General features: G+C 30.9%; 1 protein-coding gene across 1 annotated transcript; it reads left to right on the top strand.

The window, feature by feature from the left end:
- Nucleotides 1-2,622: 2,622 nt before the first annotated feature.
- LOC136979042 (major facilitator superfamily domain-containing protein 6-like) lies at nucleotides 2,623-25,016 on the top strand. Its single transcript, XM_067274918.1, is given in 10 exon segments — nucleotides 2,623-2,670; nucleotides 3,318-4,342; nucleotides 4,345-4,745; nucleotides 6,610-6,879; nucleotides 13,869-13,965; nucleotides 15,663-15,824; nucleotides 17,159-17,470; nucleotides 23,781-23,956; nucleotides 24,022-24,164; nucleotides 24,251-25,016. Coding segments are annotated over 9 exon segments (2,391 nt in total). The 5' UTR covers nucleotides 2,623-2,670; nucleotides 3,318-3,525; the 3' UTR covers nucleotides 24,264-25,016.
- The last annotated feature ends 270 nt before the right edge of the window (nucleotides 25,017-25,286 follow it).

Below are 25,286 nucleotides of genomic sequence, written 5' to 3' on the forward strand. Positions count from 1 at the left end.
TTTACTTATTTTGCTCGATATCACTATTAATCCTTTGTAAATATAAACTGTAAGGTAATTCAATATTTATTTTGTATTTGTTTTGTATATTGTATTTCTTCAATATTTTTACATAAATTTTAATTACACATAATATGTATCATAAACTGAAATTTTTAATAAATAATATTCAAATAGAAATAGAAATATATTTCTATTTTAATTTTTCTAGATCTTCCAGATCTTCTTTTTCCAGATCTTTAATTTGGATTGCATTCAAGTCACGTGTGACACATGACTGAAGTGTAAATTATTATTTTATGTTCATCATTCAAATCTGCGATCATCTGGCATGATTACTCATTCATCCAATGTCTCTACAAAAGAGTGGAAAAAAATCTTATGAAATGAAAATTAAAAAGTATATGTTTACAAACAAATATTCAACTTTAAAAATATATAATATAGAATGCTACAATAAAAAATGATAATTTATTATTACATACCACAAATAGTTTGACTATAGTTTGTGCGCATTTTAAAATCTATAAAGAATTTCGAAAACTTGAAGATCAAAATACATTCTAAGAATTAAAATTATTACGAAATTTTCTCTTAAAGAGTAATTTAAACTATTTACAAACCGTCTATAATTAATAAAACAGAAAAGATGCAACATACACAACATACAGTACATATAATGAATAGAGTAACAAGACGAAGGTTATAGTCTCATCCTTGATATTCTGTTTATTAAAAATAGATTATTTCTCTGTACTAACTTAAAATATGTAAAACTTTATAAAGAGATCTTGTAGGATTTATGAAAGAATAAAAGGAATAAAACGTAATTTAAAATGATTAAAATTTACATACAATAAAATCACAGAAATTTAAATCGTTACATCAATTTTATTGATATTTATTTTATATGAATATAAATAGTACTTGTTTTCTCAAGGAAACATAAGAACTATATCCATTTGATGTCAAAGGAATACAAAAATAAGTCGGAAAGAAGGATTCTCAATCAGATAGAAAGAGATAATTTTATTTGCAATCAAATGATGAGGTGAAACTGATCGAAAATAAACAAAGAAATACATTTAAGACTGTGTTTTGAAACATTATTTAATCTGAGAAAGGAGTTTGATGTACTGTACGCCTTGTAAATTTATTCATTAATATCTAAAAAAGCAATTCTTATCATTCATAAATATATATTTTAAAAATATTAAATATGTGTATTGTAAATACTTATTATATATTAATTAAATTTTATTTTAAATTCTTCAAATTTTGCAAAAGTTCCATTAAAGATCATAGATATGAACTATTCTGTCACATGAAATCCTCTCATTTGCTTAATTTTTTTCGAATCTTGTACAATACTAATTATTTTTATAAGTTTATTAACGTCGTTATAAACTAACATCTTTAAAAATTTTTGAGAAAACATCGCAAGTAAGCTATTCCATTATAATAGCATATACAGATACAACACTTCAAAATACCTGTGTTTTTACAAAAAATAAATTATCCTAAATGTAGAAAAACTCTTAACAGAACTAATTTTTTTTATTGTTTATCTTGCTACAAGAATTTCAATGTGTTTGTTTTTTTAGTTATTACTAATTGATTTATGTTTGTGCCATTATGTTATATATTGCATCCACATTAAACGAACACTTCAATTTCAATCACAAATCTAATTTCTCATTAACCTTCCTCTAAGATGATAATAATTTCAAACTATTTTCGGTGTCATTAACTCGGATACAATTTAAAAAATTCAAGAGTAGAGATCTAATTGTAATCAGAAAGTTGCTATTAAAATCTAAGTTAAATAAGTTATATACTGTACAGATAGGGATAATGTATAAGATTAAAGGAGGCATAGGCATTTGAATTTCTGCCATGTTTTAAAGGCAATAATGAATAAATCGCAAATACATTAATAAAATTCTTCACTAAGTTGGCTACATCGTTGTTCTGTATATGCTAAGAGAATATTATCTAACGATGAGTATTAAAAGAAATCGCTTCCTTAAATCCATACAAATATCAAAACAAGCGATAAAATAAAAAATATAAGATCTCTATTTTAGTTTTTTCCATTTCTATCGCAATTTCCGTGAGAAAAAACACATTTAATCTAAAGAATATTAGATAAAACAAGGGTAATTACCGACTGACATAAGCTACACACGCATCATTAACCTTAAGAAATTTCTCAAGTATTAAAGGGTCAAAAATTTTTACATTTATTAATTAAAAAATTAATAATAATTTTTATTCAAATAGGTTAATTTAGAAAGGAAAAAATTTCATATTTTTATTTATTTATCGTTTAATTTTACATCATAATTAGTTACATTTCCACGAGAGGGCGCCATAAAGACGCGGAGAGAAGAAGCTCCATCATACGGTCATCTTACGAGAAAACCAAATATTTTTAATATACAAATTTTTAGGCGAAAAAATAAAAATTATTCAATAATTGTCTTTCGTGTTTACGTATTATTCCGACATTTAATGAGTAATAATCCACGCGATTGTAGTTTGCTCTATTATATGACGTAAGGGCACGTCGTCGGGAGGTGGGTGTGATGCGGTTGCTCGTTTGGATCAAGACGGAAAGGTAAGAGAGTCAACGTGTCTAATTATCACCACTTAACGCCGATAAATAAGGTAAAAGACGTTTAGGAATGTGTAGACCACCCGAATTAATGCACATTTAGATTTTTACGAAACCCTACAAGCGTTAAGTACACGTTAGTATGACGACAATCGCGACACTTGACGCGGTCCTACCATTTATTGGAGGTGGAAAAAATAGAATAACGTCAAAATTTATTTAGAAGAGTTCAAATTCTTCACGGTATTTCCGATAAGAGAGTGAAACTATTATAACCGTGACCTTTATATGTAACTGTGATGCGTAAAGGGATGAAATATCGATTCAAACGTCGGACACCTGATCATCTGTGACGTATTTTCAATTAATCCATTAAATAAATTAGTTAATAACCTTCGATTCTGATATTTCACGAGATAAATATCATATAACTTCTGGGGAAAATATATGTCAGTGGAAATTTAACATGTCGTCCCTCATATAATTGTCACTATAACTTAGCATTTTCATAGTTACAAATAATCTTAAATAATATTTAAAATGAGCTTAACCACAATGAAGTATTCTCTCGAAACATCTGATAGAGTAGACTATCTTCTGTGGTTTTGATGTTTCCATATTAATTTAAGATCTTTTAAAGTTAAAAATGATTCATTTTAGAAAGAATACAGTGTTATTTTTGTAAATATTTTCGTTTCAGAAGTTCTAATTGAAAGGGTTCTTATCCCGAAATTGGATTCTGTATGGAGAAAACGTCCCAACGTTTTCTGTCAGTGCCTTGGAGGTGGAACAACCGATCCGAAATAAAGAAAGTTGTGACGTCAAGCATTTCCGTTCTAATTATTCGTACGCATAGATTTTGTTGTCCAAGCTGAGGAATGAAAAGAAACTGAAAATCGAAAAAGAAAATGGTGGAAATGAAAGGTTTAGAGGAAGAATATAATAACGGGTACGGAGCGGTGGTCGATAAGTACGAAAACCAACAGGCACAAGATGTGGAAGCTGGAAAGAAACAAACCGGTTATAATAAAAAAGATATCATTGACAATCTCTGTACGTCTGTCAATCAGGATTTGCTGATATCTAAGACGTTTTACTTCTTTTTCTTTTCGGCTTTCGGTTCTCTGTTTCCTTTATTGGCCGTGTATTTTAAACAGTTGGGAATGAATGCCACTCAGAGTGGTATTCTCATCGGTATACGTCCCTTTGTCGAATTTCTTAGTGCCCCTATATGGGGCAATATGGCCGATCGTTTCAGAAAGGGTAAAATGATGCTGTTGCTTTCTCTCGTATCCTGGATAGTTTTTACTTTGGCTCTGGCATTTATTCATCCCCCGGCATCGTCCTGCGTGACTTTTAACACTACTCATCACATTTTGTATCATCCGGATGCCGAAAGATCAAAACGAAGCGCCGACTTCGACGAATTTTTTGCTCTCAACGATGTCGTTATCGAAACGAATGACGAAAATAAAACAGAAGATGCTGATACCGTGGAGCTTTATCAACGATACAGAAGGCAAAAGGAAAAATACAATCGTGACTCTTCTCCTCCCAATTACGTTATAGGGAAGTCTCCCAATTCTGTCGAGTATACACTCAATTATGACAAGGAACATCACACGTCGTATATTTCACCACCTTTTAGTTCTATTGTTTATAGATGGGAAGATATCCAAGAGGTGTTCTTCTTGCTTCTTCTTCTAGTTATTTTGGGAGAATTATTCACGCGCCATCCATTACTTTAGCGGATTCAGCTACTCTTTCTTTTCTCGGAGATAATACCGATAGCTATGGAAAGCAAAGAATGTTCGGTTCTTTGGGATGGGGTCTGGCCATGTTTTTCGTCGGAATTGCACTCGATCATTCTACTACATTCATAGATCATCCCTGCGGACCTCACGAAAAAGAGAGAAATTATACGATTTGTTTCGCCACTTTTTCTGTTTTGATGGGATGCGCTTTCATTGCCGCCACGCAATTTCGTTTCGATTATGATTCCATCGACGATAACATCCCCTTGAAAGTCATGCAGAATGGGCCTAATCAAGGAAATCCTCAAATTGTTATGGATGGAGCTGTAAAATCGGAAGGAACAGATGCATCTAAAGGACCAGGAACGGCTAAGGTAGGAATTAAATTTTAAGAATACAATATTTTAAAATTTTATGTAATGTATTCCGTGATAAAACTCTTCCATTTTTCATATAATTTGTTTTATAAAAATAAATAAAATGGAGTGGCGGTATTCGTTTAGTGAAGCACGCAAGATAGATAAATCTTCTCTGAAAATTTCTCGCTAAAATCTTTCAAAAAATATGGCATTTAATTAAAACTAACAATATAATCAATGGTAGAGCAAATAATAAACACGAATAAATTAATGTACCATTTAAATTTATGAAATGTAAATAATTGTTATTATTATCAAAGTTGATTTATTAAATCATTGTGCTTCCACTTTTTACATTTATTAAAGATTTCGAATGATAAATATTTTAATTTTTAACATCTCAATATAAAAATTTTGCATCTGTTATAACATTTACAATACTTTCGAGTTCTCCTGTAAATCATACTCTACAGCATGTTAAATGAATTATACAGTAAAACTTTGAAAGGTGAATAAGAGAGTACCGCATAAGTTAACATTTCAATCTTTTCGACGTCTCGAGGTTAAAATTATTATATAAGAAACGTTAAATTATCATTTCTATATATATTTTTATATCAGTTTTTATGTGAATATGCAAAAGATATAAAACAGCTACAGAGAACATTCGAAGTTTTATAGTTCGGATGTAATATAATTATGTTAAGATATGCTTAAGAATTATTGATTATTTATCTAATTATCGAAACTTATTTAATAGGAAAGGGAAATTTTTATATTTGAAAGTTTTGCATAAACTAATATATTTATCTGAAAGTTTTGATGACAATAATCTAAACCCTTCTGTACTTAAATAAGTTATCGGCACGCTAATTACTAGATAAAAAGTTTAACTGAAAAATAAAGTAAAAGTAAATTTCATAGTTTTGCCTGTAGCTGTAGGTCACAAAAAACGAAGTAAATTTTCCTTCTGAATCTTTTTCTTTTAATGATAAGAGAACATAAACGAAAGTTCTCGAAAGACGAAATATTCTAATTAAACAAACGAAATAAACATTTCAGGTAGATCTAGATTAAAGTAGCAACTGTTGGCAAACGTCTTTAAAGATGATGGATGTCATCGTGTCACGTAATAACATTTTCATTGATAATTCTCTAATGCATTCTGCTCTGGGTTTTAACGAGGACGATATCGACATCGAAATGGGAATTTTCACTCCGCTGTATCGCACTTTTCGTGTAGTTGCAGACACTTCTTAATTTTCTCGAATATATCATTTATAAAATTAATATCAAGAAGTACAGGCGAGTGTACATTAAATAAATCTTACAACGTATTTAACAAGAACGTTAAACTGAATTTTTTTTACACAATTTTATATAATTTTTGGCAATATATTTAATTAGACGAAGCTTATTTTTATAACTAATATAAGGTTTATTGAACATCAGTTGGAAGAAATAAAGACAGAAAGATATTAACTAGATTTTAATAAAGCAGAGGAGATTAAAGGCTTAAGGAATTGAAGGAATTTCATTTTATTTTATGTAGATTTATACAAAAGAAGATGTTGAATTTTATTTGTTCAGATTACGATTCTTAATATTTAATTTACATATTACATTATTCTATATTTAAAAATTATATTTTGCTAAATGGTAACAAACTGAATGTTTCAAAAAGATCAATATTAGGAATGGTTCTAAAATCTCACATAGAACACGAACGCTATTAATCAATTGTGATCGATCGATAGGGTTTTATATAAGGAAAAATCAATATCTCATAAGTATAATAATAATGCATCCTGCACAATATCATTAATAGGAAAACGTAATTATTTTTAATAATAAAATAATTTATTTATTTATGTAATAGAGTACCGTTTTTGCTCAAACGACGAGAAAATTACCCGAATGGTTTACCGTCTTAAGAACGTTTGCCACTTTGAGATACGGAGCTTTTCTCTACGTCACATGGTTTATGGGATTCGGGGTAGGATTGGTATTCACTTTCCTCTTTTGGCACCTGCAGGATCTCGGAGGAACACCCACACTGTTCGGTGTTGCGTCCGTTATCAACCACATCTCGGAAATCTTTGCTTATTTCTTCAGTTTCAAATTTATCCGTCAAATAGGGCACACCAAGGTAAGAGTATGACGAAGATAATATTAGTAATGCTGTACTTGTTCGTTAATTAGTTTAATAACTATTATAATTTTTGTAAAATTTAGGTTTATGAAAATGACGTTTATTTGATCAAATTATCGACATCCGATGTTATATTATGTAATGTTAATAAAAATAAGAATTGACGAATTTTTGAAATGACGGCAAAAATAGGAGAAATCAGATAAGATTCCTAGTGTGATTAACATCTCGTGTACGAAGATAAAATTAAAGAATTTAAAATACTTAATTTAGTATAAAAAATCTTCAATTATATCATTACTAAATTACGTGTCCATAAATGAGATGGTTATCACATTAGATGGATCCAGGAAAATCAAGAACTCATTTCTTGTCTTTCTTACCGAAGTTTGACAATAGATTAATCAACTTTTTCTTTAGTGTGATTAATATCTCCTCTCAGGAAATATATTTCAACTTTGTGCAAATAAATGAGAATTTTTATCTTTTTTATTAAGAAGTTTGCCAAAAGATGCATTCTTGATTTTCTTTCAGTTAATATCATTTATGAAAAACAATCTGGTATTTTAAACGAAATACTTTATTAAGGCAGTGATAACGTGTCTTTGGAATCTTTCTCATCTCTCGACGTAGTGCCTTCTCTCCCCATGAAATTTTGGATTAATCTGTTCGCCCCGTCGCATCTTATCTTTTCTAAAAGATTTTGTAAATTCTTTAATCTAAACTTTCAAAGTCTAAATCCTCGAAGATAAATTCTAATCCAACATTTATATATGTATATAAATATAAAAATGATTAAATCAAACAGATCATTTCCTTCATGCTCGTCAGAAACGGGCCATCGGAGAGATCGATGTAGGAAGAAGTTGCTATGGTTACCACAAACATCCCCAGTGAATTTTCTTGACATCTCCGATGTTTTGTTATCAATCACTTCTTTTTCGACTAATATTCCACTTTAAGACCATACCCAGCCCATCCATTAATTAAAAATTTTGTACCTAAGATAGAGTGACATCAATGGTAGATACGTCTACCATCTTAGTATCTGAACGGCAATGCTCTAAATATATATAATTATACATGCGGTACAAAAACGATCGAAACATATTTTAGGATATCATTTGGTGCGCCTAGAAGCGGGTTTAAAGAAATCGAATTAAATCGCGTTTCCTTAGGACCTTAAAAAGTTGTAAAATCTTCACTAACACATTTAATTTTCCTTGCTATGGATTTAATATCCATAGCTCAAATTCTTTTACGAATTGAATGGTATAATAATTATGTTCATAATAACTTTTATTATCATTTCAATTTACATAATTTAAAATATGAGCTTTGAAATTTACGATATTTTTTGTGCGTTTTTTCGCCGTTACCTTTTTTTCTAAGATATTATTTTGTACAAGTAAATGTATATTTTAAACTATTATTACTATGTAATTATAACTGGTTTAATTTTTTACTGCTATTTCCGCAACAGGATCTTTTCTCGGGTCCTCCGTGAATTCTGCTAGACCACACAATTGGTGAGGGACGGGGCCTGATATCCGGGACGGATCACTTCCGAAAATTGTGTAGGATTTTTCTATCTGTGCGGAGGTTCCCAGGTCTCCTAGAGCGGTAGGCTAATGCCCTAACTGCTAGGCCATTGATAAAACTTACAAGGGAGGACACGGTCACGGTGACACGATTTCGATGAGCCTTAAGATTGTGAATGTACGCCGAAAATAATTAACCCACGTTTTAGCGTTTCTTCCAGTGGACTTTAGTGTACATAAATTGATATTCGAAATTGGAACTATTAGCATATCAGTTAACAGATAAAGACGAAACATGACATATGCGAGAGCATAGTAAAAGTTGTGACCAGTGTGGTGGATTCGGTAAATAAATAATCTGACTCCGACCTTTCCTTTTTTTTAAAATGTCACACTATGTTTTCTAAGAAATACAGGGTGAACCAAAGTAAGTGGAATAGGATTTGTGTTAGGGTTATACCGTAACAATGGTGTATATTTAACTTGGTTATGGTTATGGTTATGGTTGAAAAATTACATCAGATATGCATTTCAAGAAATTAATACACAAAGATACTTGTGCAAAAATGTTTGTGAAGCGTAAAATGGTAAAATGTAGACTTCAAAGCTGTGTAAATTGCAATGGACAGCAGTTTGAGCACCCGCGTTGATAAAATTGTATTGTACGTGTTAGAAAATAGAATTGTATATGTAATCTCAATAAATGTTATCATTTACTGTCCATCTACTTTTGGTTCACCCCATATATCACTGAGTATCTGAATATTTTTATCTAAAATTTTTCTATAAAAGTTGTACTAAACTTTATGGTGAGAATGAAAAAATGGATATACTAAATAGGATAACTTTCTAGTACGTAAGGTAGCATATTACATCTTAATCGCCAAAAGAATTTCACTTTAAATCAATTTTTGATAATTAACTAATAAAATTTAATCATTTTAAGGAAGGAAAAAATAATAATAATAAATACGACAGAAACGCAAAACACGATTTGATGAATGACTTAATAAATTAGTCCGTAAAATAGTTTCTCCCGCCCGGCTACAACGTGAATAGTTAATTTCCAACTGATAGTTGACTAAATTCAAGTAAACAGTAGAATTTAAAATTATGAATTTTGGAAAAATATCGATTATCTAGAACCGATGCGTACAATCGTGCCGCAAGAATTTAAACCAGTGAATAATAAGCTGAAACGATCCTATTAATTATATATTGCAGTTTTCTCTCCCTCTTTTGAATTTTTGCAGTTAGATTCTGATCTTTGTTTTACTTTTTCATCGTTTTTCTATTGACTGTTTTAAGATCAAATTAGCCCATCAGTAGCCGAGTGAATAAAACCACTGAACCTGGTAGTTGGTCTTGGACTTCCGCCTCGCCAACAGTCTGGCCACGTGAAATTTTCCGGGTTTTTTTCACGTTTGTAATATCTAAATAGGGTCCTATAAAAGACTCCGGGAGGCGTTAGGGCCAATAGGGTCCTATAAAAGACTCCGAGGGGGGCCTCGGCAAATCGCCCGCGGGTCGCGTTGCCGTAAAACGAATAAAACTAAACCAACCCATTAAGGCCAAATTATGTTATAGAAGAAATAATAAATATTCATAAATAACTCGCAACCAATAGGAAGACAATAAAAAAAATTAATTAGTCAAATTAGTAAAAAAAACAATTGATATCCAAAGAAAAACATTCGAGATGTAAGACGTATAAATTCTCACAGGTACTGTTCGTCTTCTCCATACTACACTATTGGGTAAGCGGATTTGATCTCTAAACACTGGTGGTTGGCTCGGGTTTGCGCTCGAGTTGACGGGCCGGCTAGTGAAGTTCTCCAGGTTTTCTTCACGTCGATAAGGGGCCAGTTTCTCTTAAAAGACCTTCCGGAAGGCACGTTCCTTGATTGGCAGTATTGCGTGCCAGTATCTGAAACCGATCAATCAATACACTCACATTGAAAAGATCATTTGTTTTTAGAGTGGTTCATACGTTACTTAGATTCATTTTTTCGCAAAGTATATGAACTACTCAAAATAATATATAAAGGCTAAGATGTTTTTACAAATGCATAGTCAGTCAAGTATAGAGGGATTTTTCGCAATTTTTGGTTGTGTAATAGCAAAAACACATATGTTATATAGACGGTACTGTACAGCTCTCTTTCCATGCAAATATATTCATTTAAATGAATAAAATATATTTTCTCAAAGTGTAGAACACGTCGCGTGCGATATGCATAAACCTTTGCCATGAAATGGCCTTTATAGATGAATATCTTTTTGATATATAAATTTATGGAAGTGTCCGTTTTCTAAGAGATTTCTTTAGAAACTAATTAAAAAGTATTTTTAGTATTTCACATTTTACTAGTAAAATTCGAGGTTGGGTCGCCGGAGTCGAAAGAATTTTACCGATTCCGAATCCACAACACTTTTGGTGATACTTGTTCTAAAGATGGTTGCTTGATTTCAAACAGTATTACTTTTTATTAAATTTTTATTTTTATGTTCTTTTATTTTAATGTCCTGGTGCACAAATAAGACAAGATACACGCGTTCTATTATAGTTTCCAAACAAAGTGAATAATGTTCAGAAATAAAACAATATATTTTTTAATAAGATAGCCGGTAGAAGTGCCACTAATAACAGATACTTTCATAGGATAAATGAGAGGACTTTGACGTTTCAATGTCGTCGTCTTCTTCTGTAATGTCTTTATGTGACAGAAATAATTCCTCTTCTTCATTTCACTTCTATAAAATTTCGCTACAAATCTAATCCGTAATATCTTCGCTTGTCATCGTAAGTCAGAAACGAGTACTCTTCGTTTAGACGTGACACTCCAGTTGTAGATGCACGCTCACCCACGATTGCAGCCACCGCAAAACAAAAATAAAACCAACAAGCTGTATCCAAAAGTGAGTCTCACACAGCTTGTAACGGAAGCGTAGACAAAATGTCTTTTACAATTGGGCAAGACAATTTTTATTGACTCTAATGAGAAGAATAACATTTTCAAGAGCTTTGCTTAAATATATATATAGCATTTTTGTCCCTTTTCAATAAATACAAGGTCAGGAAGTTTATTATTTATATACCAGATATTAAAAAAATTAAAAAAACATTTAAAAAAAATGAAAAAAAAGTAATGTTATACGGACACGAACCTTCGAACTTAGAGCACGTGTTAAAACTATGCTGCTGCAACTGTCTTGTTTTATTTTTGTCTGATAATGTATATGCTAATAGTCCCAATTTCGGTAAACTAGGTCAATTGGACGAAACGCTGAAACATGGATTAATTATTTTCGATGTACTGTACATTCACAATCTTAAAGCTCATCAAAACCCGTGACACCGTGACCTCCTTGTACTCTCCTCGTTAGTCGAATGTCGCTTTTTTTTTTATCATCAACCGTATTTATAGAAATTTGCAGCTGACTGTATTTGTAATTGAAATTCTGACTCTCCTGATTTTAAGCAATTAATAAGCGCCCGAGGAAAATTAAGAAAAGAAAAAAAAAATCTCTAATACTATCTGCTCTTTAAAATTATTTTTTAAATGCTACATACCATCGTTATCTTGAGATATTGGATATTACATAAGCATCTGTTCATAATGTTCTGTAGATTTTTTTTCCTTGAAAGTTATTTGATTTTAAATATATTACTATTAAATTATATAGAATTTCAATATAAGCGTAAACAAAACTAATTATATTTTCTTAATAGGAAATTATCTTATGTGAGCATTGTGGATTAAGTAACGCTTACAGAAAAGTCCGAAAGCAAAAGATGCTCCGTCCAAATTTTATGAAAACCAGAACATTTTATATTTTATTTTATGGAAAAAACTTCTAAATTACCGAAAAATCGAGATTGTATACACGTTATAGTTCGTGATATTTATTTTTTCTCTGGTCTTTTGGGAGTTTCTTTAAACATTTTAAAAACTGGTTGTCAATTTTAACAAATTTAAAATGTTTTATGATTTTAATTTATAAATCCAAATGACGTTTAAAACCTTCGAGGATTCTGATTATCTGACCTCTTAACAGCCCGAGCGAACGGATCCTGTACGATACAAGATTGCCATTTCGTGAATGTTCCGACGTATTATATCTCAATTAGCAACTCGCAAAATGTATTTTTGCTCGGTGTTACGAGATTCTAGTATATCTACGCAGTGTATTAAATCAAATACTCGGAAACACTGCTATGAATTAAACATAGAATGATTAACTTATAATTATATATATATCAATAATATATAAAGGAATAAATATTGAAATGTCACACGTAGCTAATCAGAATCAACGTTTCGTGTATGGCACGTGATTTATATTCAGCCAATCATACAATTTAACTCCGCCATTATTATTCTCTCGCTTCGAAGATTTAATCGACGATTTCGAGACTTGCGACAAATTTTTATTTAAAAGTTTGTCGTCATCTGGATATATTTTGATATTAGTTAATATATCTATCCGATACTTTAATTAGTTTCGTGTTTACAGTTGTTTGAGACCTAAACGATTCTTATTCCGAATGAAATTATGGAGGCGGTCTGGTTTCGTTACGATGCAATTCTATCTTGCTTTTTAACATTTAATCTATTAAATTTTTAATTAAAATTGTTACATCAAATACATATTTTCCCCACGTATCTCTCTCGCGCATAGCCAATCAACGCAATTAATTGTAAATAATTCTTTGTTTTATAAACATCGGGCTATTCATAAATTACCTAAGATATGGGTGCGTGGGGTGCAGATAATCGTTACGATGCCTTACAAGGAGTGAAGATGTTTACAAAAACATTACGTAAAGCTAGGATCTGGACATTTGGGCAACAGAATGATTCATTTTCCGACAAGTTGCGTAACCATTTGTTACGGCTTCGTACGTAGAATAACATAGCGTTCGATACCCCGTGCTGTGTATTATTCCTTAGTCGATCTAGGATAAGCGTTACGTAATTTTGAGAGTGGGTATGTGCGACGCGTTACGGGGTGTGGTATGATAGTTGAAAAATATAAAAATAGCTTCACGTAACTTATGGAAGATGTCTTATTGATTTCCGTAGATTTCTAAAGATCCTTATAATTATTTAAGTGTAACGAACACAAATACGTTGCACATTGAAACATAAGAGGAATTTAGACTATATCATGTATGATATACTTATATTAGCGGCGCGCTTGCTAGTTATTACAAAAAAGATGATGAATTTAGAAATGATAAATTAAGTTTTGAATATAAAATTAGTAGTAAAGAGGTTCTTAATAAATTTCGAAATGGTATAATAATTTAACTATTTAAGTATGTTTTATTGAAAGCTATATATATATATATATATATATATATATATATATTAAATTCGCATTTAAAATAACAAATAAATATAAATATAATATATTTATAAATATATTCGACATGTTTAGGTTCTGTGCATCGGTTTAGGAGGGAACGTGTGCAGATTCCTATACATTTCTTGGTTAAGGAACCCTTGGTGGGTTCTACCTTTCGAATTCGTCCAAGGTGAGAGGATTTATTATATTACACACTTAATTTATATTGATTTAAGTCGCGTATAGGCTTATATACTCGCTACACTTTATCGATTTATGGATTAGATACAAAATTGAACAAGATTGAAACGCGACCTACGGACAGGGAAACAATTTATAGGAAAATAGAAAACGTGAAAAGATTTACAAATCTTTTAACTCGAAATTTCTCTACAAGAAAAACTAGAAAATTCTGACAAAGCAATAGTTTAATTGGAAGCGTTTTTTTTGCGCATTTTATTGTGGGAAATAACTCAGGTGAATTTAGTGTAGTAACCGCATTCATTGATCCATTCTAAAATGGGAAACGCTTTCTTTTGATCACAAAGGACGAATAAGAATTCGATCGAGAGAAAAAAATCGGACAAATGCTCTCGGAAAATAACCATTTATATAATAAGCAGTTTACACAAAATTTTTATGGTTCGGCAATAAAGAAAAATATATACGTTACATCAGAGGTCCCCAACCTTTTTCCGAAAAGGGCCGTATAACCCGCGAAAGACAAGTTTAGGGGCCATGTACGAACGATAAACTTAAAGATTACGAGTTTTTTTTATTTCTGAACAACGACGAACGTAAATCAGTATAAAATCTGCGACTTCTCTTTCGAAGGAATGTCGTCAGAATCGAGAATAAATTTCATAGTACACAATATTAAACTCTTTTTTAGATTGTTCGATATTTTGATTTTATATACTGTATTTAATTCTCGATAAAGGTTTGTTCTCAAAGCTACTCGAAACATCTTAAAATTATCTCCTGGCGAAGATTTGTAAAAATCTAACAAACTCTTTAAATGGGTTTTTATATAATAATCGAGGTCTATTATGGTAACTCTAGTTGACTTTTCAAACGTTTATATTCTTTGAACTAACTCGTGTCTGAAAACGATAAATATGCTTCGGAGACCCCTATACTATATCGTCGTCGTCATCATCATGAAAATTATCTTTAAACGATTAGTAATTTTTAGAACGAATTACCTGCAATCCACTTAAATTTCTTTAAACTAATTGAAAGTCAATCAATCATTTTAATAATAGTTTCCAATGCCTCTTATATAAATATAATTTTCTGAACCGGAATTAAGTGTCATTAATTTGAGAAGAAAATCAAATAAAAATTGTTTTTAAAAATCCGATTTCGATTTTTTATTCGTTTTCACAGAATTTTCTTCCTTAATTAATGTTATAAAAATTTTGCAATTTTTAGATTTGATTGAACGGTCTTTAATGCTATAAAAATAATTAATTGCTATAAAATTTATTCTTCCGTTATCCTCTGTAATGAATTATACATAAGTCTAAAATAAAAATGAATTATTTTGAATCGCTTCTTTGATATTACCTAAATCTAATGATAAAAAATAAAAAGATGGCAAGAGAATTTTCTACTCAACGTTATCATTAAAAATACGTTCAATAAATTTGTTATTAAACGGAGAACCAAAATTTTGACAACAGATTTTAATTCCTTTTTTAATTTAAGAATAATTAAACAAGAATACAACTTTTTGTTTCAATATTTGGCAGGTGTTAAAATTTATGAATGTGTAAAATATATGCATAAAATGTTTACAAATTTTCCAGTAACCGGATTTATAAATATTTTTATAATCTCCGCTTTAAAAATGAAATATTTAAATTAATAACCTTGTAATTTCAGGCATTACTCACGCTGCCGTTTGGGCAGCTTGCTGTTCGTATATTACTCAGTCCACTCCTGCAACATTGAGATCGTCGGCTCAAGGAGTTCTGCAAGGTCTGCATCACGGGTTAGGAAGAGGATGCGGAGCAGTTATTGGAGGAATTTTCGTCACTCATTTTGGTTAGTATCTTTAATTAACTGTATTATCCAGTACGAGTAATTAAGGTCCTAACTTGTTCTTAAGTGATCATACTCTTTCAATTTTTTTAACTATGCTTAAAATTATCACACGTAGCAATTCTTGCTACTTCAGTTTTATATTATTAAAATTTAAATATATTTTTAGAATGTTCATTTGTAAAGAAAAAAGTTTTAATTAAAGTTAATGTACTCTCGAAAACAATAGATAATAGTTGGGATAAACGAAGTAGCGAGATAGTTATTCTTACGGCCAAATGGAGAAGGAAATAGATTAAGTTTATTATGCTAATTAGACAATTTAAATTTTAATAAAGATTAAGCATCGATTCGTTTCGAAACGTGTCCGATTTAATCGCTAGGAATACATTAGCATAGGAAAATAGTAAAATTAACGATGACCAAAACAAGAGGATTGATGAGATAGACTAAAGCTGACATGTTTCCGCGATAATTGTTTCTCCTGTTTGGATCCACTCCAAAGATTTAATTATTATTTGATTCGATTCAAATTACATTTTCTCCAGGCGAGTTCAGATTGGCATCTTCACGAAAACAATTTTTTTTTTTGTATAAAAAGTCTATGTTGACATATAATTATTTCTGTAAAAAATCTTTTGCTTCCTTCTAATGGAAAAAAATTCGATCGATAGTAGCGGAAGTATCTTTCTTTTTTTAATTCTTTGAAATTTAAAATCACTCCAAACTAAAAGAATAACAGAAAAAAGTTACTGACAAAGAAACAAATGTTAGGAGATCCAATAAAACTCGAGTTGAAAACAAAAATAATCAATCCGTGCCTACTCTTGCAATACAACAGTAGAACTATTTGTAAAAATTTTCTTTGCAGTCATAACGAGCTAAATGTTTGTCTGCTTCAATAAAATAGGAGGAAGCTTTTAGCCAAACCGGTCCCACATTCGGAAGTTTGGTATCAATAATTCAGCAAAGTTTCCTGAATATCTATCAATGGAAAAAATTCAACGGAAATATTTACTTTACTTAAAAAGGAAATATTTTTATCGAATAAGTTTCCAAAATCCGACATGCAAACGAGTTAATACAGCGGCGGCAAGTTCATCTTAATCGCGCGTTATATCCAACGATGGTCGCATATAGTTGTATTTAAAAAGTATCGATAATTTAAAACTTTATTTCAATTTAAAATATATTATTTTTTAAAGTATAATCCTAATTAAACTTAAACCGAATTGATCGCAACGTTAAGTAAACACAAAGCGTGAACTCCTCGAAGTCGACTTCGAACTGGTGACAGAACTGGATTTTGAAGAGAGTGCTTTTTTTTCCTCCTTTAGGGACCCAAGTGACGTTCCGAGGCTACGGCTTCGCTTGTCTGATCGTCCTCTTTCTCTTTATCTTGATAAACTACTACAGAAAAGATAAAGGATTCAGCTCATTTCAAGACGAACAAGAACCCGGAATGGTCATCGAGGAAACCAGCCACTTGGCTCCACACGGGGTTCCCGCCAATCCCATGGCCAGATCTCTGTCTAAACAGAATCTGGAAGATCAAAACTCTATCGGAAACACGGGTCGAGGAGAGTACGGAGCCACAAATCAAGGGTCGGTTACTCCCGGCGGTTTCTTGGGTGTTCCCGGAGGCGGAGGTACGTACGTCTTTTTCTTTTTTACATCCTTGTAATAATATATTTCACTATTTAATTTTTTATAAATTTACACCTATAATTAATTGTTCGTTATAGTAGTACAAATTCGGAACGTTCGGGAGAGATTCTCCGATAGCGCCAAATCTTTTAAATATTTGAATAAAGCAATTTGCATAGAAATATTTGACAGGAATAGACTTTTCAAATTTCTATAATGATTCTTCTTACGATAAAAACAATTGAGATTCCTCGAGATATGCTTAATAAACTGAACTAAATGCCTTTTTTTCACATTGTAGTTAGCCTATTTGTTTCAATTATTATTTATTTATTTATTTTTTTGACCGAAACAAAAAGGATTTTCAGAAAAATGTGAGCAGATACCTATTCTGTCGGAAAATCATCGTAAGATCGTTACATGAGATGACCATAAACATATATAAATCGACGAGTTTATTTTGTTATATTAAATTTAGAGACAATAAAACTTTAAAGATATCATTTTATTCGCATACCGTATTATAATTTTGAAATTTCTAGGAAAATTTAAAACAGTTATATTAAGGAAAAAGAAACGTGAAATAGTTATTTGATAGAAGCTATCGCAACGCCTAATTTAATTTTATCATGTAAATTTACATTTTATAAAATATTTTATTTGAATAACATTCTAAAATATTTAAATTAAGGAATGATTTATATATTTTTATCGTGACGTGGAATAATAATTTTTTGAAAATTTTCAATAAATTTTATAGACGCACAAAAGCGTTAGATGCATGCATAAACCAGTTCCTAATTTCATCTTCTGTATTCATATATTAAGTAATTAGAAATAAAAGAAATCCATTTAAAGCCACAAACGATAGATAATTCTGTATGAAATCTATTCAATTTATTTTTAATATCAATCCCCGTAATACGATTTTTATTCAATTCCCATTTGTTAGAATAGGACGATATATTTGTTTTAACAAATCAAATAATTTAAATGTATTGCGAATTTGTTTCATTTGACTAATTTTGAACCTTCTCGTATAGATAACGAGTCGCCATTTGTTATTCGAGTGAAACGGCAACGTAAAAATCTGCTGGGTTAATTTGGGATTAAAAGAGAAATCTCGTTTGACGTGTCTTAAATCTCGACGTCAGGCGCGTAAAAGCATTAAGTAAGATGGTCGACGAAGTTTGACAAAATCCGATTGGATATTTTAGAAAATAGAAACCGAACTCTTCGAAGATAATGCGGATACGGGAACGGGCGACGTTAATCTAGAACGTCTCTCGGGATTTTCTTTCAAATGTCAAATAATTATTTAGCAAACCAAGTTTTAAAATGAGAATAATTTAAAGAATCATCGGGACTAAAAATGATATTAAAGACGACGCCGGTAAAAATTCCCAATATCGACACGGAAATGTTTTAGTGCGAAAAATCAGATTTATTTCATTACTCTCTGTCGGTGTTTGAACCATCAAAAACAAAACGTTAATGACGAGAAAGGACGGTTCAATCTTCCAGAAACGAAGAGTCGCGTGACGAACGTTAGGATGCAGGAAAAATACAAACAATCGTCTTGGAAAGCGAAGTCAAAACTGAAAATGTCTTTCGAATGCACCGAAAAACGTTTTCCTTCAAATAGAATTAGGTCTAAGTGCATGGAAGGGATTCTTATTTAGAAGACAATAACTCTTGTCTTCACTCGACGGAAACGTCCCACTGTAGTTAAAAGTTTCTAAATCGACATTTATTTATGTTGTTTTATATTGGAAATTTTAAATGACAATACGGAATTTTCTTCTATTAATTCTTTTTCTATTCATATCTTAATCTATTTGTATCAAATTACGCTAGCGTAAAATTTTACTTACATTTCTACCGGATAAAAAATTTCTCGATCGGGTGGATTGACATTTCGGACGTTTTTCGTGTTCAGATTTTCTCTCTGAAAAACTGTCTAAACTCTAGAGTTGACAGATTTGAATAATTCTTTTTCCTTTATTGTAAAAATCCTTACTTCTTGGACTAAATATTATCGATGAAATCATTTCGTAATAGGAAAAGGAAAATAAAATTTTTGAACTCTATATTCGAAATTTTTTGCGGATAAACTATGTTGCATCTTGCGTTTTTACTTTATAATATGGCGATCGGTAAAAAAATGACCTCCAAGATTTTAAAATTTTTGGACTCGGGACCTCGAAACGTCGAGTGATGCAAAAAATTCGGGGGTTTTCCCCCGTATAGCCTAGATGTTAGTGTGTGGGAATGGCACGATTTTGTTCACCCTGTTTGAAGCCGAATAACTCCTGTGCTTTTTGTCGGAAATTTCTGAAATTTTGCAGGTAGGTTTGTTTATTAAGGGGATTGATGCTATTAAATTCTGATGGTTAAAGGTTGACGGGGTGGGGAGTTAAAGGGGTCGTGTGTCACATCTCGACTAGGGTCGGATTTAAATGATGATTTTCGTTATTAGCATTTACAATTTTTATAAAGCTCGTCCCTACCATCAAAATTAAGCTTTTTGCCATTTTATGATAAAAACGTTTTAGATTTTTAACTAATAAAATATCGTAACAGGTGGCGCCACACTCGCAGGTTTAAATGTTGCCGGAAGTTAAGGAGCTCGTTGCTGGCTTTGAATGAAATTGAAAACCAGCGATTTTTTGTTTTCAATCATCAAAACAATCGTAAGGTCCTTCATCGAATAAGCAATCAATATTCGAAATTCTTGCGTGAAAGTTTCACTTGGGAAAATTGTCCGCGATGCTCGATAACAAGATCGTGCATACGAAGAGGGTTTTGGTGTTTATTTCAATTCTTCCCAAATGAGAGGAATTGTGTATAACTTATTGTTTTATTTTGTATCAGTTCAGTGCCGCCGATCTACTGTTTTGTGTTGCTTTACGTACCTGTATTGTAAAATCTGATAAACTAAATTATGAATTTTTAACCCACTCTTTTAAAAATCCTGCTCGATACACTAAGCAGTCTACTTTATACGTTCCCGTACTAAGTTGAAATGTTCTCTGATTCAAAGACTTTGGTGTTAAATACTGTGTATGCATTTGAATTCAAATACAAGAATAGGATTATTGGTAGAAATATATTAATTAAATGTGGATAGCTTTCCTATCTTGGTTAATGTTACCTTAGGTGCCAAGATGGCGGCTCGTCTCTGATTCCAGCAAGGAAACAGTGGGACGCACGTTCTAACCTAACCTAACCTATTCTAATAATTTGGTTGCTAATAATTATGGTAATTTATTAGAATAGGTTAGGTTAGAACGTGCGTCCCACTGTTTCCTTGCTGGAATCAGAGACGAGCCGCCATCTTGGCACCTAAGGTAACATTAACCCCGATCTTAAATACTAAAATTATAGCAGTTTATAATCTTTATTAAATGGCGTTCGGTTTAATAATCATGACGACCAATTTTTTTCACATTATTGATCACATAAAAGAATAAATTGCTTCATATTTTACGGGATTTTCATTAGAATAAAACTTTCTAATTTATTGGATTCAGATAAAAGTTTAAAATTTTATATATAATACTACTATTGTTTAAGTCAAGAATGCCACAGCAGTGTTTCGGTAAATATTCACTTAAATAAACCTGATGGCTTCTTGGTCACTTCCGGTCGCCATCTTGTTTGTGAACGCTATGTCTACAAACAAGATGGCAAACAGCATAAATACTAACAAAACCGTATTGTAAAGATTAAAAAAATTTGTACTCACAATTAACATACTTTTATTTTTCTTCCTTTTCTTCGAACTATGATTCTGCAACATCTTTAGTAACTACATCTTGTATAATCTTACTTGACTCTTTTCCCTTACTTTTAACACACGTTTCTTCTTCCTCTTTCGATTTTCGTTATTCTTGGGGATTGATTTCGGGCTCTTTCCATATCGGTGCGCGATCCGCTCCTGGATAAACCTTACTCAAATGCTGAAGAAACAACTCGAAACGTTCTATTGGTTTTAGTTTTTCCAATTTCAGAATCTTTTTATACATAACGACATATGTCCGATTCGTATTTATTTTTATATCTTCAGTGTAATGCATTGGCAAGTTCTTTGTCTTTTCAAACAACCCCACAACCTTTCAATTTTATGCGTATGGACGCTCGTAACCGGATCAACGAAATTTTCTGCGTGTTTCATCGATTTAGAAGTCGATATGATTATATCCTTTCCATTTGTCCGCGTACACAATGCTTTCTGAATTTACAAATTTACTAATAACCCAGATTACTTCTGACCTGTCATTTACATTACATACAAAACATGAATTATCATCTCGACAAATCCTCCCCTTTTCGTTTTTCCTTTTACTCACAACAGTTCATCAATCTCGACGATCTTTCGGGGTCCACCAATTTTCATTTGGGATATAAATTATACAAGGAAATCATCGTAACGTGTCTTACGAAGTTTGACCAGTCGACAGCTATACGATAACTCGAGCCCACAGCCAAACCGGTCGCGCTCAACGTATACTCTATGCAAATTAGATGCCATACGAAGGAAAAAAATAGTTTCCCATGAAATTTTCCCGAATTTACCTTTAAAAGTTCGTTAAACTGCGAACTGCTCGCCTTGCATTTGTGACATCGAAATAAAATTAAATCACGATCTTTTCTATAAATTAATTTACTACGACCATCGCATTTCATACAATCTGCATCTAGGGGTGTAAACCGAATTTTATGGCAAACTTGACATCTGACGAAATTCTTTTGTAAGCAACTATTTCAGGAAAATCTGATTCTAAATAATGAAAAAATCCTTTGATGTCCTACTTTTGCCATAAAACACTAATCCTGTTTAAAAATTAATCTAGAAACCAAATGATGTTAGAATTGTTGAAAATCATTGACAGCCAGAACTACATTAAAATTCAAAAGAGACGTCGAGATTCCGGAAGTGTCGCCATCAGGTTTACCTAAGTGAACATTTACCCTATATACAATTATTTATTTTTTTTATAACATTACATAGTTTAATTCCACATTCGGTTTTACGCCATTTCGGATGTGAACAAACGGTGGTGCAAAATTGAAATTTTATAGCACGTATGCATTCTGTACTACATCTACATGCTATATTTTAATAGTAAATATCTTTCGGGGAAAATGAAAGTGACACGCTTTATGTATACACGTGCAAGATTCTGTGCGTCTTCGTTTACGAGAAGCAAATGTATGTATATTGTCTGACAACAAAACGTTTTCGGTTCAAAATTCCCTTTTACTAAATAAATGGTGTTTAAATAAAATACAAAGGTAAATGAAAAACGATTAAATTACATTTCTAATATTTTATTTTGAGGCCCCTGTAAATTTGTTCTGCCTTCCCAGAAGTTGACTTTTGGCCCGTGGCCCCAGGTTGAAAAATACTGCCATAGCATGTTGCTTTTATCACAAAATAAGTTTCAATACTTCTCTATGTACAAGAATACAAGTTTTAAAACTAATGTTGCTTTTTGAAATTTTGATATATTCAAATAAAATTCATAATTTTTTTAAAAATAAAGGAACAGATAAGCTTATATGAAGACATACGAGCCTGCGTAAATACCAAAACTTTGAGAAAATCTCGTTTTAATATAAAAAGGAACATTAATATTTGGATAGAATTGAATAAAAGTTAGATATAAAGCCAATATGATGTTCTGGCATCAAATTTTTACTATTTAAATATACAAATCCGGGTCATTTTCTGGATACAAAACCTTTGGCAACCGTTCTCAAAATCAAAACTATGATAGCAAGAATGGCGTAGAGATTATTACTTTGTTAAATGACAATATTTCAAAAAATTTTAAAAGAATTTATATTACATTTTATCCGTTAAGAAATATTTCCCCTTTTTTCTTCTTTACTATATCACAACAAAATTGAAGTTTCTTTTTTCTCGTGATCGAAACCCCTCTTCTGCGGCAATAAATTATTTTTGTTGGAAACTTTTCTATCCATTTTGCAGATGTCTGCCATTATCTTGCTAAGAATTGCTGGCCATTAAAGAAAACTACTTTCGTTTTCCTATTAAAGAAAACTTTTTTGGGATAAATTTTGGCTCTAAAGGCAAATTATAATTACGTTGTAACGATTTAAATATTATGCACAAATACAAAGTTTATTATAAATTCAAAAATAATGGTAATGCTATGCCAGATACTTAGTTTGATGATATTCAGCTCTTGCAATTTAATGGTTACATATTACAAATAAGAAAAAATTCTTTTTCAACTGCTAAAAAGTAAATTGTATGATTAAATTCCATTAATATTTAAACAGAAAATGTCCAAGGAAGCGGAACTTATTCAGATTTTAATATGAACAATACTAGTTCTAACGGAAATTATCCGTTAACAAGAAGAGCCTTAGCAGCAGCGTTTAATCCTAAAGGCATATTAGCGGCTGCTAGTCCCGAAGCGGTATTTGAATATGACACTATTAGAAGGGATTTTCAGGTGAGGAAAATCTTATGCCAAACCTATTTTGAAATTTCAGTAAATTCATTGAGTATTTTCGACAGGCTTACAAAGAAGTTACCATGTTTGTGAAAGACCACGATGAAAATTTAACCCAAAAACAAGATTTATTGGAAGCATACCATCCAGAGACAACTCTCTTTACTCCCCAACCTGCAGTCCACAGAAAAGAGAGTGATTATGATTGGTAATTCTTTACAAAAATTAGTATATTACAAATATTGAACAGTATTTGTTATTAATTTGTTCAAAGATGAGTAAAAATATTTTTAGTATGAAGAAATGAAAGAAAAGGTGCAACAATTTTAAACCATCATTAAATATCTGAAAAACTACTTAAAATTTGTTTCTTTCCAAATTTTTAGAACTTAAGTTGTAATGTTACAAAGTACTTATTTAATAAGTTGCTTAATGTTTTTAAAAAATTTATTTTAAGTAATTGTTTTGTTGATATTTCCAGAAAAATAATTATATATATAATTTAAACAACTCAGGATAACACAGAATAAAACTGACTGCATAAAAATAGGTTTTAAGAATCCTTTTTTTTATTTACATATTGTCTTCTTGTATTTTCTACTAAAAGGTAAATTATTCAAAGTACTATATTAATTCAAAAAAAGTTTTCTTTGAAAAAAATGTTTTAATAGAGTTTCTTTTGCTAATCTTATAAAGTGATGCACACATTAAATTAATTGTGAATGTAATTTGTCTGTATGTTAAGTAATAAGTTTTCAAACACTGTATTCTTAAATAATGAATTGATGCAACTGGCCATTATAACTGTATTGTTAATATAATAAAGTAGGCAATAATTTAATGTAAAAACTATATTAATAAACTAGCATAAATAATTATTGCTGAAAATCATAATTTCAAATGTAAGTTGTGTATTAAAAGAACATTTCTGTCATATGTAATTACAAGCCCCAAAATTGCCTTTATATATATCTACAATACCAATGCTGCTGTTTGTGATTGGTACATATCATTGTTAAAAATGTCTCGCTAGACTGAATAAAAATAGTCCATTCCTGGATCTGTGGTCTCTCTTTTTTTTATAAGCTTATTACTGAATAGTTTAATTTTTGATATTGTAAATAAAAATTCTGTTTTAACTTTCTTCAAATTAAAAATATTAGTGTTCAACAGATTCCATCCTAGAAATCAAATATTGTAAAGTTTCATATAATACATCTTGCAGTATAGCAATTAAATTTGATCATTTTACAAAACTAATGATATTTCTAAAGATATTTTTTAGTTTCAATTCATTATAACTTGTATTTTTAGTTTCCAGAATCTCTAT

This window comes from Centruroides vittatus, unplaced genomic scaffold (assembly GCF_030686945.1).
Source record: "Centruroides vittatus isolate TY-2023 unplaced genomic scaffold, ASM3068694v2 contig_575, whole genome shotgun sequence".
Taxonomy (NCBI): domain Eukaryota; kingdom Metazoa; phylum Arthropoda; class Arachnida; order Scorpiones; family Buthidae; genus Centruroides; species Centruroides vittatus.